Source organism: Dermochelys coriacea, chromosome 6 (genome assembly GCF_009764565.3).
Source record: "Dermochelys coriacea isolate rDerCor1 chromosome 6, rDerCor1.pri.v4, whole genome shotgun sequence".
NCBI classification, from domain to species: Eukaryota; Metazoa; Chordata; order Testudines; family Dermochelyidae; genus Dermochelys; species Dermochelys coriacea.
In genome coordinates this window covers 79,710,802-79,726,255 of record NC_050073.1, presented here as the reverse complement: position 1 = coordinate 79,726,255, position 15,454 = coordinate 79,710,802, and the positions used below count along the sequence as shown (strand labels likewise).

At 36.2% G+C, this 15,454-nt stretch overlaps 1 protein-coding gene across 1 annotated transcript in view; it reads right to left on the bottom strand.

The window, feature by feature from the left end:
• AKAP6 (A-kinase anchoring protein 6) overlaps window positions 1-15,454 on the bottom strand; it is a 391,946-nt gene that overhangs the window by 194,193 nt on the left and 182,299 nt on the right. Inside the window, 2 exon segments of the mRNA XM_038407981.2 lie at window positions 3,614-3,777; window positions 5,066-5,162. Coding sequence (XP_038263909.1) covers window positions 3,614-3,777; window positions 5,066-5,162 — 261 coding nt within the window.

Sequence of the window (15,454 nt, the reverse complement as noted above, 5' to 3'; positions counted from 1 at the left end):
GTGAGTAGTATTAGGATTTGTATCTTCTTTTCAAGGAAGGTAATTACAATCTACTAGACACTTCAGCAGATAGTGAAATTCCATCCAGCAGCAGAATTAAAATAAATACATAACATGGGAGTTATGTTATAGATTCCAAGGTGAGAAGGGACTATTATGATAATCTAGTCTGACCTCTTGTATAACACCAGCCACAGAACTTCCCCAAAATAATTCCTTTTGAACAGTGCATATCTTTAAAAAAATCCAATCTTGATTTAAAGATTTTCAGTTACGTAGAATTCACCATGACCTTTGGTAAATTGTTATCTAACTTCAACTTCCCGCCACTGGATCTTGTTATACTTTTCTCTGCTACACTGAAAATCTCATTATCAAATATTTGTTCCCCATGGAGGAATTCTTAGACTGTGATGAAGTCACCCTTTAACCTTCTCTTTGTTAACCTAAGTAGATAGAACTCCTTGTGTCTATCACTCTAATTTATGTTTCCTAATCCTTTCACAATTCTTGTGGCTCTTCTCTGAATGCTTTGCAGTTTATCAACAACCTTCTTGAACTGTGGACACCAAAACTGGACACAGCATTCTAGCAACATTTGCACCAGTGCAAAATACAGAGGTAAAATAACCTCTCTCTACTTGAAATTCCCCTGTTTATACATCTGAAGATTGCATTAGCCCTTTTGGCCACAGCATCAGACTGCGAGCTCATGTTCTACTGATTATCTACCATGACCCTTAAATTTTTTTCAGATTTCTGAAGTAGTCACATAGCCAGTAGGGGAGAAAGTACATCATATGTTGCTGCTCAAAAATGATCCCTCTGTTGACGGAGGAACAACACTGCACCAGTGTAAATCCTATCTAATCCTCTTCTGCTGAAAATATGGTGGAACTCACAGGAACTTAAAGAAGGCCTTTAAAAAGCAGGCATCTCAGACATTTCCCAACGTGGGAAAACACATAAATATAAACATACACCCCCTCACTTCTAATTACTTCAGTATACTTCTAATAGCAGCTTCAATCAGGAGGAGAAAAAACAATTACTTTATATGTCTAATAGCCTGAATTAGAATAGATGAATTGTTTGTTACATTTATCACCAGTAACATCACACAATGAAACTTCTTAAACTGCAACACATGAGGCGAGTCCGTTTTTCTTTAAATGTACTTCTCTATGGAGAAAAAACAAAACATATACTCAAATTGATGCTTGATATACTAGTTGTATGGCTATTCTAAAAATCACAAACTACCCATTACTACTAAGGACCCTGGCTAATGTTAGAGACTTCAACACATTTGTAAGTGAGCTTTAAGTATTCCTTTCCTGTTTTTAGTTTTCATTTCCGTGGTAAAAGGTCAGGGAGAGAATGCACTGCACTGTAAGAAGTTAGGTATTAACAACATTTTGAAATCCCTCAAGTCTTCCACAGTATTCAGAATTGAATGTACCAAAGCTGAGTTTCAGGATATAAACTATTACAAAACTTCCATACATACAATACAATATATAATCTCGTAAACCAAATCAAATTCCTGAATGCGAGTGCTGAAGATACATTTCTAGAACAGCAGTTTCCCTCTTTCCTTCCCTCTCTGTTTGCTTCTATAAAATATGCCATAGTGCTGGGAAAACACTTTTTAAAAGTCCTAGGGGAAAAGTTTCCTAGAGTCTTAGAGATCTGTAAAGAAACAGAAATAGGAAGAATTTCAAAGACTAACTCCTTTCCTGCAGTCTCTCAAACAAGGTAAAAAAGAAAAATACCCCCTAGATATATTCCTTAGATTCTCCATTATGCTTCTCAGGTTTCCCATGGCTTCTGAAGTAAATGTAAACTGAAATCTAGAGTTATATTTCCCATTATGTTTTATTTTTAATTAATCTTTCAGCCCAAAGCACTAGATGATCAGAATTATTTAGAGATGTGCATTTCACTGTAGTATTTGCCTGTTATCCATGCGGTGGTGACAATGTAAGAAATAGCCTCCAGCTAGTGTCTTTATGGCAGAGTTTTTTGTTTGTTTGTTTTTAATGGTGGAGGAACCAACTATAAGGAAGAATTTCTCTGAGTTTTCCATTTCCCACATGGTGGGAAAGAACTGTTACCTCGCCATATAAATAAGTAAGGATATTTGGTCAGTTTAATTTAGGCCTCTGATTCTCCCAATAAAATATTTTAACTCCATCCTTCTAGACTTAGGTTCTCCATAGTAAAATTAAGCAGAATTTTTGAATAATTTTTCTTACATTTTAATTTTGGTTAAGCATTTAGCCTTTGGCCATGGATGAATCAATGTGTTCAGAGATAATGCAGTGAAATGAATATGGGAATATTATACAGTACACCGTCATGTTACAGAAGGTGAAAACTTTTAACTCTTAGCTAATCTGTGTATTTTAATGGATTGAACCACAAAATCAAGGTTTGCTCCACTGCCCACTACCCTAGAAAAGGCCATATGACATTGGAGCTCTTCTAACCAAGTCAGTGACTCAGGATATTAGATCAGTTTCAGTCTGGGTATATAGGTTTGTTAATTTGCTCTTGTTATACTATTACTCTTGATGACTCCTCCACCATCTCTAAGATCCTTCCCAGAGTTCACAGCCAGGTAATAGGAGCTGGACATTTAACTTAATTCACTGGTGACACCAAACACCATTTCACAGAGTAGTCCTTAAAAATGGCAAACACCACCACAACTTGTTCCCCGAGCATGAGAATCTGAGAAACTAATTTATAAAACATCTCTGGAAGTGGGAACCTTAAATTTTTCTATAAATTGGAGTCTCCCATATGCTTAGGTGCTGAAGTTACTGGACTATTCTGCGAATTGCAAATGGAAGAATCAATGTGGTTCTAAAAATAAATCCATTTTTGTTGATAACACCACTGAACCTGTGGCATGATTTAGATGAGTTTGTGCTGTTTAAACTACTCTTGCAAGGATCACATTGGGCAACGGTAAATATTATAGCCATCCTTGATAACTAATATACACCAAATGATTACAGATGTCAATACTTTGTTTTTGAAGTACATGTTGTATTCACTGCATGCACTATTATGGCAGGCTTAAACCAGAGCAAAAAGATTTGTGGCAAAGCATACAACCTTCTTCCCACTACAATGGCCATCCCCTAATTAGGCAATGCATCTGATAGTCATTAACAGGAATGAGATAATGAATCACTTTCTCTCTTCTTTGTTAATTTGCTGTAACCAAGCGGCTAATGGATGTCAGAGCTGAGTGATTGCACTGATTATAGTGATTTATAGTTGCAACAAAACAATTTAAAACCATTCTGATTATTCATGTTAAAGATGCTTTATGTTTTGTTTACTAAATGTTTTATGTCCCTTTCCTGCCCCTTCGCACTCCCTTACACACTGTGAAAGAGGTCTTCTTGGAAAACTTGAAAGTTTTAAGCTTTTTTTTTTTATTGTTTCAGAGTAAGCCATTTCATTTTGCTTATGAAAAAAGAAAAAAAATACCCAGTAGAAATGAAAAAGCCTTAGGGTGGAAAGAAAACTTCAGTGGTGTCTAAGTTCAAAAGAAGATGGAAATAAGAGGAAATAAGGCAAACTTCAAGCCACTTACCTTGGGGCTCCCAGTCCCTTCCTCATCCTCTGCAGACACATCAGTAGCCAGTATCTCTGCTTTGATGATATCCAGAGCCCTAAGAATCCAGCTGTGTTGTCGTTTGATTTGCCTCTGTAATTCCTTCCACTGACTTGCAATCATCTGCAGCATGTCCTTCAGTCCTTCTCCAAAATGAGGAGGAAAAAAAATGAAAGTTGTAAACTCAGCTACATCTTTAAATAATATTCTTTACACAATGGCTTATCAGGAAATTTAAAAGAAAAAACAGAGTGAATATTTCAGTATACTCAGAAAATGAGGCCAGGAACTATTGTGTTCATACTGCTAACAACACTATATGGTCATATCATCTCTTCTAGCCCACAATTAGCCAGAATGTTACATTTTAATTGTACCTCAGCTCAGAATTTAAAGGAAAATAAAATGTCACAGAACCAGTGATTTATATGTAGTGGGGAAAGCCCAGGAAACTCCCCCCCCAGCTATCTCTCCCTGGCTCTAAACATTCAATAACTTCCTAACCAGGATGTAATATTTCATCCCTCCCACTCCTTTGTATATTTTCTGTGGTTTAAATTATTATTTTCTAAACATATTGCAACATACACAATTTATCTCAGTGTACAGCTTTGAGACCTTTGCTGTGGCTTCTCCACTCCCCGGGAATTATACAGTAACTCACTGATTTACTATAGCTTTTGCATTAAAGAAATTCTGTCTGTGGCTCTCAAGAAATAGGTGTATATTGTGAAACAACAGCTGTAATGACCAGAAAAATGTAAACAAAAGGACAACTGCAAATTGGATGAAAGGTATGCTAAGTGGGCCAAAATTAAGACACCAATACCCAGTAGTAATGTATGATGATTACAACCCTACTATTAAGCTATTCATGCGAACGTCTAAAATAGTATATAATTCTGCACCCAGATTTAAGTCCTTTTCAGAAATATACAAGCATAATCAAAGGAAATAACTATTTTTAAAGTATTTTGCTAATAAATTAAAACTGAGGTAAGAATTAGTTTATGTAAGTAACAAAAAAAAAGAAAAAAGAAAAAAAAAGAACCCCTCCACCTTTACCAATGCAATTACCTGTGCAGAATATATATTGAAACCCTAATTCATTATCTTAATGTTATTTCCATTGCACCTATATCAAAGAACATGTCAGTGTGAGGTTTTCAGTGATGTGATTTCAATTGAAACTCAGCTGAGCAGCAAGACCAAAATAAAATGAACAGACTATTTGAGGTAGTATTTCATTTTATAAGTATCACAGCATTGTAAGCAGTATATGAAACATTTATAAATCTTGAAGGTCAATCTGATAATGTAAATATTAATAATACATAAGGAAGTGAATATATGCAGTAATTTACAGCAATGCTTCTTCATTCTTTAATAGTCTGGAGACATAAAGACTTGCAATATTTCAGAAAGATTTACCTGATTTGTGAGATACAATAAGCTCAAGAAGTTGACATCCTTCTTCTACCACAGCTTCTTTTAAAGCACAGTGGCTATCTACATTCAACTTAAAACTCTGCAAGGAAAAAAATATGAGCATCAAATGTTGGAGAGGCAGCAAAACATAAAACCTGTACAAAATTACTTGCTACTTTTATCAAGACCCACAGCCCCATTTACAAAATAGCCAAACAAACTTGCAATATTAAAAGATATTGATATTTTAGATCTGGGATCAAAATATTTCTGTGAGATTAGCAAAGTGCATCTGTGTTGAAACAGCTGACAAATCTAGACATTCATTAGGTTTTATGAAAAGTCACATCCTGTAGGCTGTATCTGGAGTAATAGCGTTCTATAAAACACACAGAGTTTATGCCATCACATCTGAGCGCTCTCTCTCATATTTCCTTTGAAATGTTGCTAATAATACTATTTATGAAACCATAAAAATGTACAACACTGAATATATTAGCCTTATGCCCACCCATACAAATCCGTTAATATTGTGGTTCTGACTTAACTTCCATCTCCTTTTTCAAACAACAAATCATGCTGCTTCAGGTACCTTCTTCCTTAATTGATAAAACAAATGTTTTTAATCTTTTGGGCATTAGTATCGTTAACTAGCATTATTATTATTTTACAATGAGTCTTTAATTATCACATTTGCTTTGAAGAAATTAATTACATTTTCTGCATATTCTGCAAATTATACTATAAACTGTTAACATAAAGATGATCTGGAAACAGGAGTTACCCTTTCATCAACAGGCATGATATGCCACTTTGATATCTCCATTAGGTAAGTGTGAACTATAATTTATAATTTCTTATCCAAACTGTTGAGAAAAAAAACACAGGAAGAGGGAAATACTTGGAATATTTAATCATAATTCATATGTGGCCCTCAGTCCCACAGGCAATTCTTACTGTCATCTGTGGGAGTTCTGCTTGAAAAGTGAGAACAATAAGTACATGGCCCTCTGGATGAAAGAGTCATTCTCCATCTGGGAATGAGTTTGTTTGTAGATGTTAGACTGAACTGTGCATGTGCCCAACTGTAATTTAGTTTCTCCACCAACTGCCCTGAATTGCTCCAAATCCTACAAATTAACTACCAGGCACCACAAAATATCTAAGCTTCCTTTCTGACAGAAGCAAAGAAAACATTTGCAAGTAGAATAGAGCAGTTCCTTCCTGTCACCAATCCATATTAAACCCACTATAGCAATTTGAATTGTATCGTGTGACAGGGAATAATGCAGTGTGGCCTTAGGATAAAGCATTGGTGGGCATTAGATACCTACAACTTGTACAACTGCAGGCATCCTCAAGGCAGCGAGGAGGCCCCCGATATGGTGACTCAGTTACATGTCCCTGGTGACAAACACTGTTGCAGTGGAGCCAGAACACACTCCACCTGTTCAGAGAATGCAACTTTGCTCTACAAAATGGCGTCTTCCATGTGGTGTGATCTTGCACTCACTGAATGTGAGGTCATGCTGCGTGGAGGATGTCATTTCGTAGAGCAAAATGGTGTCCTTTGCAAAAGTAAGGGCACCAGAATTGAGCTTTGCAGGGGGCCTCCATGGGACAAATGCTGCCATTGGGGGAAAGAGGGGTCGGGGAGGAACGCACCAAAGCTATAATAAGAGGACTGTTTTTATTTGATTTGTTGGGGTTTGGGGAATTTTGTTGATCAAGTGTGGTTACATAGAATTATGCTCTCTCTCAGAAAACATCCTAACTGATGCATAGAATGCTCATTCATACAAACGGGACTTAAGCATTCAAATAGAGGACAAGGCTCCAGCTTCCAGAGATAGCGTATGTTTTAATTATATGGGAAGTTGGAAGAATCTGTGTTGTTCCATTATGTCTGATTATTAGGGAACATGCAAACAAGCAAAAATGGAGGCCTGATACTATGCTTCATTTCTTAAAAAAACAATTTTTAAATTTATTTAAAAATAAATAAATAATGGATTTTCTTGTACAGTTGCAGAAAATTCATTCTGTACTTAAAGAGTATGTGCTGCAATTTTAGGAAAGATGCACACTATTGTTCATACACAACAGAGGTTGAATCCATGATTTAAGTATTAAACTCAGCTCATCTTTAACTCAGCTGCAATTGGTGCCTCTATAATATTCCTATTGTTGTTTTGTTTGACAGAGAAGAACTGTTGCCAGCATAGCAGCACAGTTTGAAGGAAAAGAGGGAAATTTAAAATTCTAAACATTAGCAGCAGCTTCATGAAAAAAAAGTCTTGTGTTAAACCATTCTGCATTTAACAATGCTTTTATTCCCAGAAAAATTCAATCTAGTAACTCCCTAAAACTAAACAGGCATTAAGTGCCTAATAAAAAACCTGAAGGTATACTAAATAGGGTATGATACAAGTACATGAAATACTTGATAATAGATAGGAAACTCTTATTGTGTACAAATGTCGTGAATATTCTTTACTTATACAACTGTTGACCAATTTAATTACAAATTAAGTACTATATAATTAGAGGGCAATACTGAATACATGATTATTTCAGTGTTAACAAAAGTGTAGCTTGCATGGTAATTATTTTTGGATCAATGAAGTGTCACTGGCCAATAATTTGCAAAACTATGAAAATACCACAGTTACATAATATATGAAGTAAGGGTTACATAACTTAAATAACTGGCCTTGCCAAAAGAATGACTGGAAACCAGAGTGGATAGATTTAAATCAAAGTAATTTAAATCACCAATTTTAATTATGATTTAAATGAGCAAACAGGAAACTTTTATTTAAATAATCAATTTTAATCTTATTTTGTATGCAGAGTTTTTAGTTTTTTCCCTAAAGAAAGGTTGATTTTCTAGTTGGTAACCATTAAAACATGTTGTTTTACAAGTAAATATAGATTGCACACTAAATTTAGTACATCTTTTTGCTATTCAAGAAGATACAGTATATTGATTACATTTATTTAAGCAGTAATATAGCTTAATTTACATTTATTCCAACTCTTCATTTTTACTTTTTTATTATGTTAGAAAATGATTAATCACGCATTTCTTATTTACTAGATGATTAAATTTTTACTCATGATTTGTGTTATTCTATTTGGAGGCACAAAAACAGCATTTTAATTTTATTAGTTAAATAAAATTACCTTAAATATTCTGGATAAATAAGAAAAAAAGTTTATCAAAACAAGTTTTGCACTTAAAACTAACTGATTTATTAAAGAAAGGAAATATTATCTATACTTAGTGAATTGAACTGATTGGTCACCATGTCCTTCAAGACTGTAGAATTAACAGATTTTTATCCTCTCACACCTAGTTTTTGTTGATAAATTGGAAAAGAAAAACAAGGTTTCCTGCTTTTTCAACTCCCAATTAGTTCCTCACATTTGAATGAACTAGTCATTGCCTGAACTAGTTGGATAAACTGAAAAGAAGAAAACATTCTCTCTGCACCTGTGAAAGAGGCTACTGCTGTCAAAAGCTGGTTTAACACTTCAACAAACCCTGGTTCCAAGTGCTTAACCAGTGACTTCCATCCGTTCATTGCTTCTACTTTCTTTAAAACTTTGACAGTAAATGTCAATGTTTATAAAAAATCTGAGATTTTTTATTTAAAAAAAATACTTGATTTTTATCCACCCAGCTGGAAAGCATTTTTTAAAATGTATTCACCAGCTCTTCACAAAAGAGAGTTGCCATTTTAAACCCAAAGGTTGCATTCTCTATTTAGCATCCATGTAAACAGCCATTGCAAACTATTGGGATTTGAATTCTCCATTGTTAATACAGCTGGCTACACAAACTCATCCAGACACTAAGGCCTGCTGTTGAAATTAGCAAAGTATAGCTTTTCATGCATCCGATGAAGTGAGCTGTAGCTCACGAAAGCTTATGCTCTAATAAATTTGTTAGTCTCTAAGGTGCCACAAGTACTCCTTTTCTTTTTGCGAATACAGACTAACACGGCTGCTACTCTGAAACCTATAGCTTTTCAGAAATTCTTTTGAACGGTGTGTCCTTTAACCGGTAAAAATATTTTAATAATACTATTAAAATCCAAATAGGGAAAATTATTTTTTGCCTGGGAAATTGCTGGTTCCAGAGCACTACATGGGGAAATGTTCCATGAATCAGTTTGACTCAGACTAAACTGTGTGAATAGACTGAAAACCCAGCCCATTCTCAGAGCACACAAACTCTGTCTTTATGTTCAGACTCTTACCTCTCCCAGGTGTGTTACTGGGCTCTCAGAAACACCATCACAAATACATTTCAGACAGAATTAGGCTGTCCCTCCAGGACTTCCTCAGTCCAAGGACCCAGTTTCCTTCTCCCCAGAGAACTACTCCCACTTCCCTTGTTTTCAAGGTGGAATTATTGAGCAGCACCTGCCACAGTGAGTCAGCAGAACATAAGCAGCTTTATGAAGGGTTCTAATCCTTGCTAGCAGGATGAGTTCACAGAAATGTACTGTTGTATGCCATTGGATTTTTATAACAACTTGTTGGTGGGTTTGAATAATTTTCTCTGTTGCCCTGAGGTTACTTAAATTTGTACTGTTTAGAACCGCTCAGCTTTACTTTACTCTTACAGTCCAAATGTGAACAGTTCACAGGATATCCCATTATACAAAAGAAACATCTTCAGAATGTGGTATAAGTGTGTAGTGCTGGAATCTTCCTTCCAATAACCAGTTTGCCAAATAGCTGTTAAGGTCAGTTACAGAGCTTTCACATCCATATGTGATAGCTGTTTCTTCAAGATAAGTGAAAATGAATGTCATGTACTGGATTTCATGACCAAGGCCATAAAGCAGGACTGAATGTGCTCTGGTATTGAAAGTGCTACATTCGCAGAGATAACTACATTAAACTACAGTTAAGATTAAAAACAAGAGAAAGAAACATCTTTGTGAATGTTGTGGTTTTCTCCAAAACACTATTCAAACCATAGTCTAAACATTTTAAGATAAGATTCCATTTTAAAGTTAAAAACAAAAATGTATTACATGGGTATGAACACTCAAGCTCACCCAGATACCCTTAACTATCACATTGTATCATTGCCATGAGAATTGACTGACTCTGGAACAATGGGACTGATCCCACTGGTATATAAAAATTAATGATAAAATTCCATTCACTTTTCTGGGATGAGAATCCAGCCCAATGTATAACTCAAAAAACCACACAGGCTCAAGTCATCCCTGACCAAGAAAATTAAAAAAACAACGTTTAATCTTATACTGACATATCATTTAAACCAAACTATATCTGTGTACACCTTGCAGGCTCACTTGTCTGCTATTTTTTTTTCCCCAGGACACGCACAATTCACTGAGAAATACATGTTTGGATACATCATGAATTAAAAAATACATAGTCCAGACTGTTTTCAAAAGGTCTATGCACCTCCAAATACAAAATTATTGTTTGATAGCAAAGTGTAGTGACACAGAGGGATGTATGTATGTACACACTGTAGTATACATTTGCTACATTCTATCAAAAGTACAAATATAACAGCTTTTACAAATTTAAGATGTCCACAGTCACAAGCTAATCCTCAGGGAACCTCTGTCAGGCAATTTCCCCATTTTCCTTCACATCCTCATTTTACAGAAGAGGACACAAACACGGAGAGGTATTGACTTGCTAGAAAAGGGAGTGTGGTCCTCTGTGCCATGTTTTATTCATCTGGAAAGTAATGAAATTTCACATTCCACAGGTGAAATCTGAAAATATATGGTTTTTAGTATGTTTACAGCTACATGCAGACACCATTATCTTCGCTGTACTGATTCAGAAGCATTGCAATCTAGTGGATTTGGCAACTGCATAAGACAAGAGATGTAGAGAATTATTTTCAAAGCTGCTGAGCTCCCACATCTCCAGTTGAAGTCAATGGGAGCTGCAGGTGTGGAAAATCAGGTTTAGATTCTACCAGTTCTTACACTGTCCTATAACTTTAGGCAAGTCAGGAGTCTCTTTCCTCATTTATTAAATAGAGATTATGATATTTATCTATGTTTACAGGGGTGGTGTGAGGCTCCAATAAATATTTGTGAATTGTTATTACTCAGTGGAACAGATGGGAATAGAACAGGGGTCTCAAACACGTAGCCCATGGGCTGAGTTATTTGCTGCGGCCCGCCAAGCTCCCCACGTCCCCCCGGAGTTATTTCCTGCAGCTCCCAAGCTCCCCTCCGCCCCAGCGCGCTGCATCCCTGCTCCTCTGCCTACCTCTAGGTGCTTCCTGCCACTAAACAGTTGTTTGGCGGTGCTTAGTGCTTTCCAGGAGGGAGGGGCGAGGAGCAGGGCGCCGCGCACTCAGAGGAGGCAGCAGGGTAGGGGCAGAGATTTGGAGAAGGGGTTGGAAGAAGCAGGGCAGGGGCAAGGCCTCACTGAAGGGGTGGAGTGGGGGCGGGTCCGGGGAAGCAGCAGGGGGGAGGGGCTTTTGTACCTTTATATGAAAAGGTGTCAGTGATGCGACCCATGGGCCAATCTACTAGTCCTCATGTGGCCCACGTGGTGATTTGAGTTTGAGATCCCTGGAATAGAACATGAAGTCTCTAACCCCATATTCCTGTGCAGTTTCCTAGACACTGGGGATTTTTCGATGGAGAAAGTATGAGCAAGGCGCTTTTAAAGAAATTTGATGCAGACTCCCTGGTCTCTGCTCTAGAAACTTTGCAGGATATTTCTGCTTGGTGTGGATTATAAAAAAAATGTATGCTGGCCTGGCAATAATGTGTTGTTTAAGAAGCCTGTGTCAGGCCAGTGTATTGGCATATGGTTTCTTTAGAACACTACATTGTTTAAAATTCACATGAAAATTGCTTTGATTACCAATTATTTATCTCTTCTACCCTCCAGTGCATCACTCCTTACCAGAGAAGAGTAAAACAAATGTGGAGTTCCTAGGTCAAGCTGTTCGGAAGTTATATTTTTCAAATATAACAAAATAAAATTTGCTAGTCTCTAAGGTGCCACAAGTACTCCTTTTCTTTTTTCAAGAAGAAAGAGAATCTCATTTTTTGAGCTTTCCCCATCTTTCCAAATGTCTGGTCCAATTTCGTCTTTAACTGTGTAGACTAGCATTTCACCGTTATAAATGCATTTAACATATGTATTGCTGATCTCACCTTCAGCTGTATCACAATCATATTTTTCACAAGTCCTGTATATCTATGGTTCTCAACCAGAGGTACACATACCCCTGGAGGTACACAGAGGTCTTCCGGGGGTACATCAACTCATCTAGATATTTGCCTTGTTTTACCACAGGCTACATAAAAAGCACTAGCGAAAACAGTACAAACTAAAATTTCATACAATGATTTGTTTATAATGCTCTGTATACTACATGCTGAAAGGTAAGAACAATATTAATATTACAATTGATTTATTTTATAATTACATGGTAAAAATGAGAAAGTAAGTCATTTTTCCATAATAGCGTACTGTGACACTTTTGTATTTTTATTTCTGATTTTGTAAGCAAGTAGTTTCTAAGTGAGGTGAAACTTGGGGAATACGCAAGACAAATCAGCTTCCGGCAAGGGGTACAGTAGTCTGGAAAGGTTGAGAGCCACTGACATATATAAAAACAGCTGTGGACTTGCTGTTGTAGGGATTATCGATTACTGTTACCAAATCTTTCTTGTTTATTTGTGTGCTGTCATTATAGTAATTAACATTTGTAACAAATAAATATTTTACATAGTTGAAGTTCCAAAACTGGCACCCCACTACATCAAACTGACAATTTGCTTTGCCGCTCTTTCTATTTATACCTACCTGTGAGCGTGGGGCCCCTTCTGTTTGAGGCCAATATGCTAGTACAAGTTTAATTTTTGCTGAATTTCATGCATTTTCGCAACATTTGTGTCTTACAAAATATATCAGTAAAATCTGAATTTTGCACAACTACAAAATTGCAAATCAAACGCAAGAAGTTTTGGCCCATCTTTATTCATCATGTTTTAAATCTTCAGTTTAACATTATTACTGGTTAATAGGTGCACCTGAAAATCAAGCTGTATTGTAATATCTGGTGCGTTATGTTAAATGAATCTTTTGTAGGGCAGCAAGTCTTTTTTCCCCCTTCCTAATGAAGAATATCTCATCTTTTCCAATTTTCCTATCAAACGCATCCACATCATCTTGAAACAGTGTCACATCCAGCTGCATCTATACTCAGCTTCAATTACATGAAATTACCCAATCTACTCTTAGGTCCTTTAGGTGCTCTTTTGCTATGTGAGGCACATGCATGGTGCATCTCTTGTGAAGTGCATGATTACAAACTATTCAGCACAGCCTGTTTTAAGTAAACAGTAAATTAAAGATTGTCAGTGCTTGTTCAAACTTGCTCTTATGAAGGAACTTCTAGAACGGGTTTCATAAAAGTCTAGATTTAAGAAAGGGCTGGGCATAGAGGAATAGCTTTTTTAAAAACCTTCTTTTGGCTCACCAGTTTGTGTCTCTCGCTTTTTTCTTTTTTAATCTACTATATCGTTGCTTGTTTTAGGATTGATTCAGGGTTTGGACATCCTGTTTAGGTGCCATTATTTGAAAACTGGGCTCTACGGAATAGTGAAATCTTGCGCTTAGGCTACATATGAAGAAATGTTAGGATAGTGGTAATTTTTGCCACAATTTTTCATAAATGAAAGTTTCTCCTTCAACGGATGCTCAACAATAATTTTTCCTTCACAGAATCCCAAAAAGAATCATCGCCTTTCAAATCAGCTGCCATTATTTTTTGTATTCAATGAAACTGAAGCCATATATTGCCTTTAGCCCAGGTGGCCTCTGCCTCCGCCAGTTCCTCAGTGTTCCTCTCTATCTCCTAACAGCATTGGGCTATCATTTTCCCCAATAGCAGCTTGGTTTTATGGTTACTGGGAACAATAGGAGACAGTGAACAGTTTGTGAGAGGGCACACTTAACTGAGGGCAACCTCTGGCCATAAGCCTGTTGAGAACAATGGGAAATGGTAGCCATTTTGAGAGAAGACAGTTCTTTTAGAGTTTCTTTGGAGAAGAGTTCATGCACTGTCCTGTGCTGAAAGATAGACATTGAGGAAAAAAAACGAATCCTGAATATTTCTTTGTCCCGTAATACCATAATAAAAGAATTAAAATGTAATGTGCCTTTAAAATTAGTTTAAGCTAATTTGGGACCCCAAGCACTAGAATGCTTTCATTATAATATGCAGTGTTGTTGTACCCACATCTGTCCCAGAATATTAGAGAGGACAGGTGGATGAGGAAATATCTTTTTTTGGACCAACTTCTGTTGATGAGAGAGATAAGCTCTCAAGTTTCATAATAATAATCACATGGTTATTGCATTGTGTTGCTGCAGGACAGAAATAAGGTTGTTTGGGTGCCCTAACAATGCCTCCTGTGTCTTAACATGTCAGGATTTCTTTTAAATTTAATATTAATTCTGAATAATCTGGGTTCATAATTCTTTGTTATGTGATAATTACAACATCCTTGAAATGTATTATCTTACATTACTCACACATACTCTGAACCATAACTCCATTTTAACATGGTTTTGTCTGGAAATTGATATTGCACCTAGCACACCTGGAAAGTTACATACAAACTGGTGGGAGTTTAATGAAGAACAAAAAAATATGATTAAAAGGTTTAAAGGGCAGAGGAAAGATTCCAAGAACTAAACAAGATTAGCTAAATGATGATTAAGGGGAAGAAGAAATATAAATGTCTATTTGTATCTCACAAGGAGGAATATCAAGGAGAGAGAAAACTTATTTAGCATGGGTAGGTATAAGAGGGTATAATAGCTAGGACTAATGGAATTAAATTAAGAAAATCTAAGCTAAATATCAGAGAAGTTTCTCTGACAGTGAGATCTACTAGATTGTGTAATAATCTCCTAATGAAAACAGTGAAAGCTCCATCCCTGGAGACATTAGAAACTAGACTGGAGAAAGCACTGGAAAATATACTATTTGGAACAATCCTACACTGAAGCCAGGGGGGAATGGACTAGATGATTTTATTGATAGACTCGTAGAAATAAGAGATGAAAACTATCTTATGCATGCCCCATCAAGCAAATTGAGATTACTAGCCTCAAAATCTTAGTATACAGAATACTAATTTTATATTTGTGGATGTTCTAACATCATGAAAAACATGAAAAAATATCATTAGATCATCCAGCATCCCTTTCCTAATTCAGAAGAGATCCCTACAGCATATTTTCTAGCCCATCTCCATTCTAAACATCCCACATGACATAATTTCAACCTCTTCCTTTGGAAAACTGTTATACAATCTAATATGACTCATTGTCATATTTTCTTGA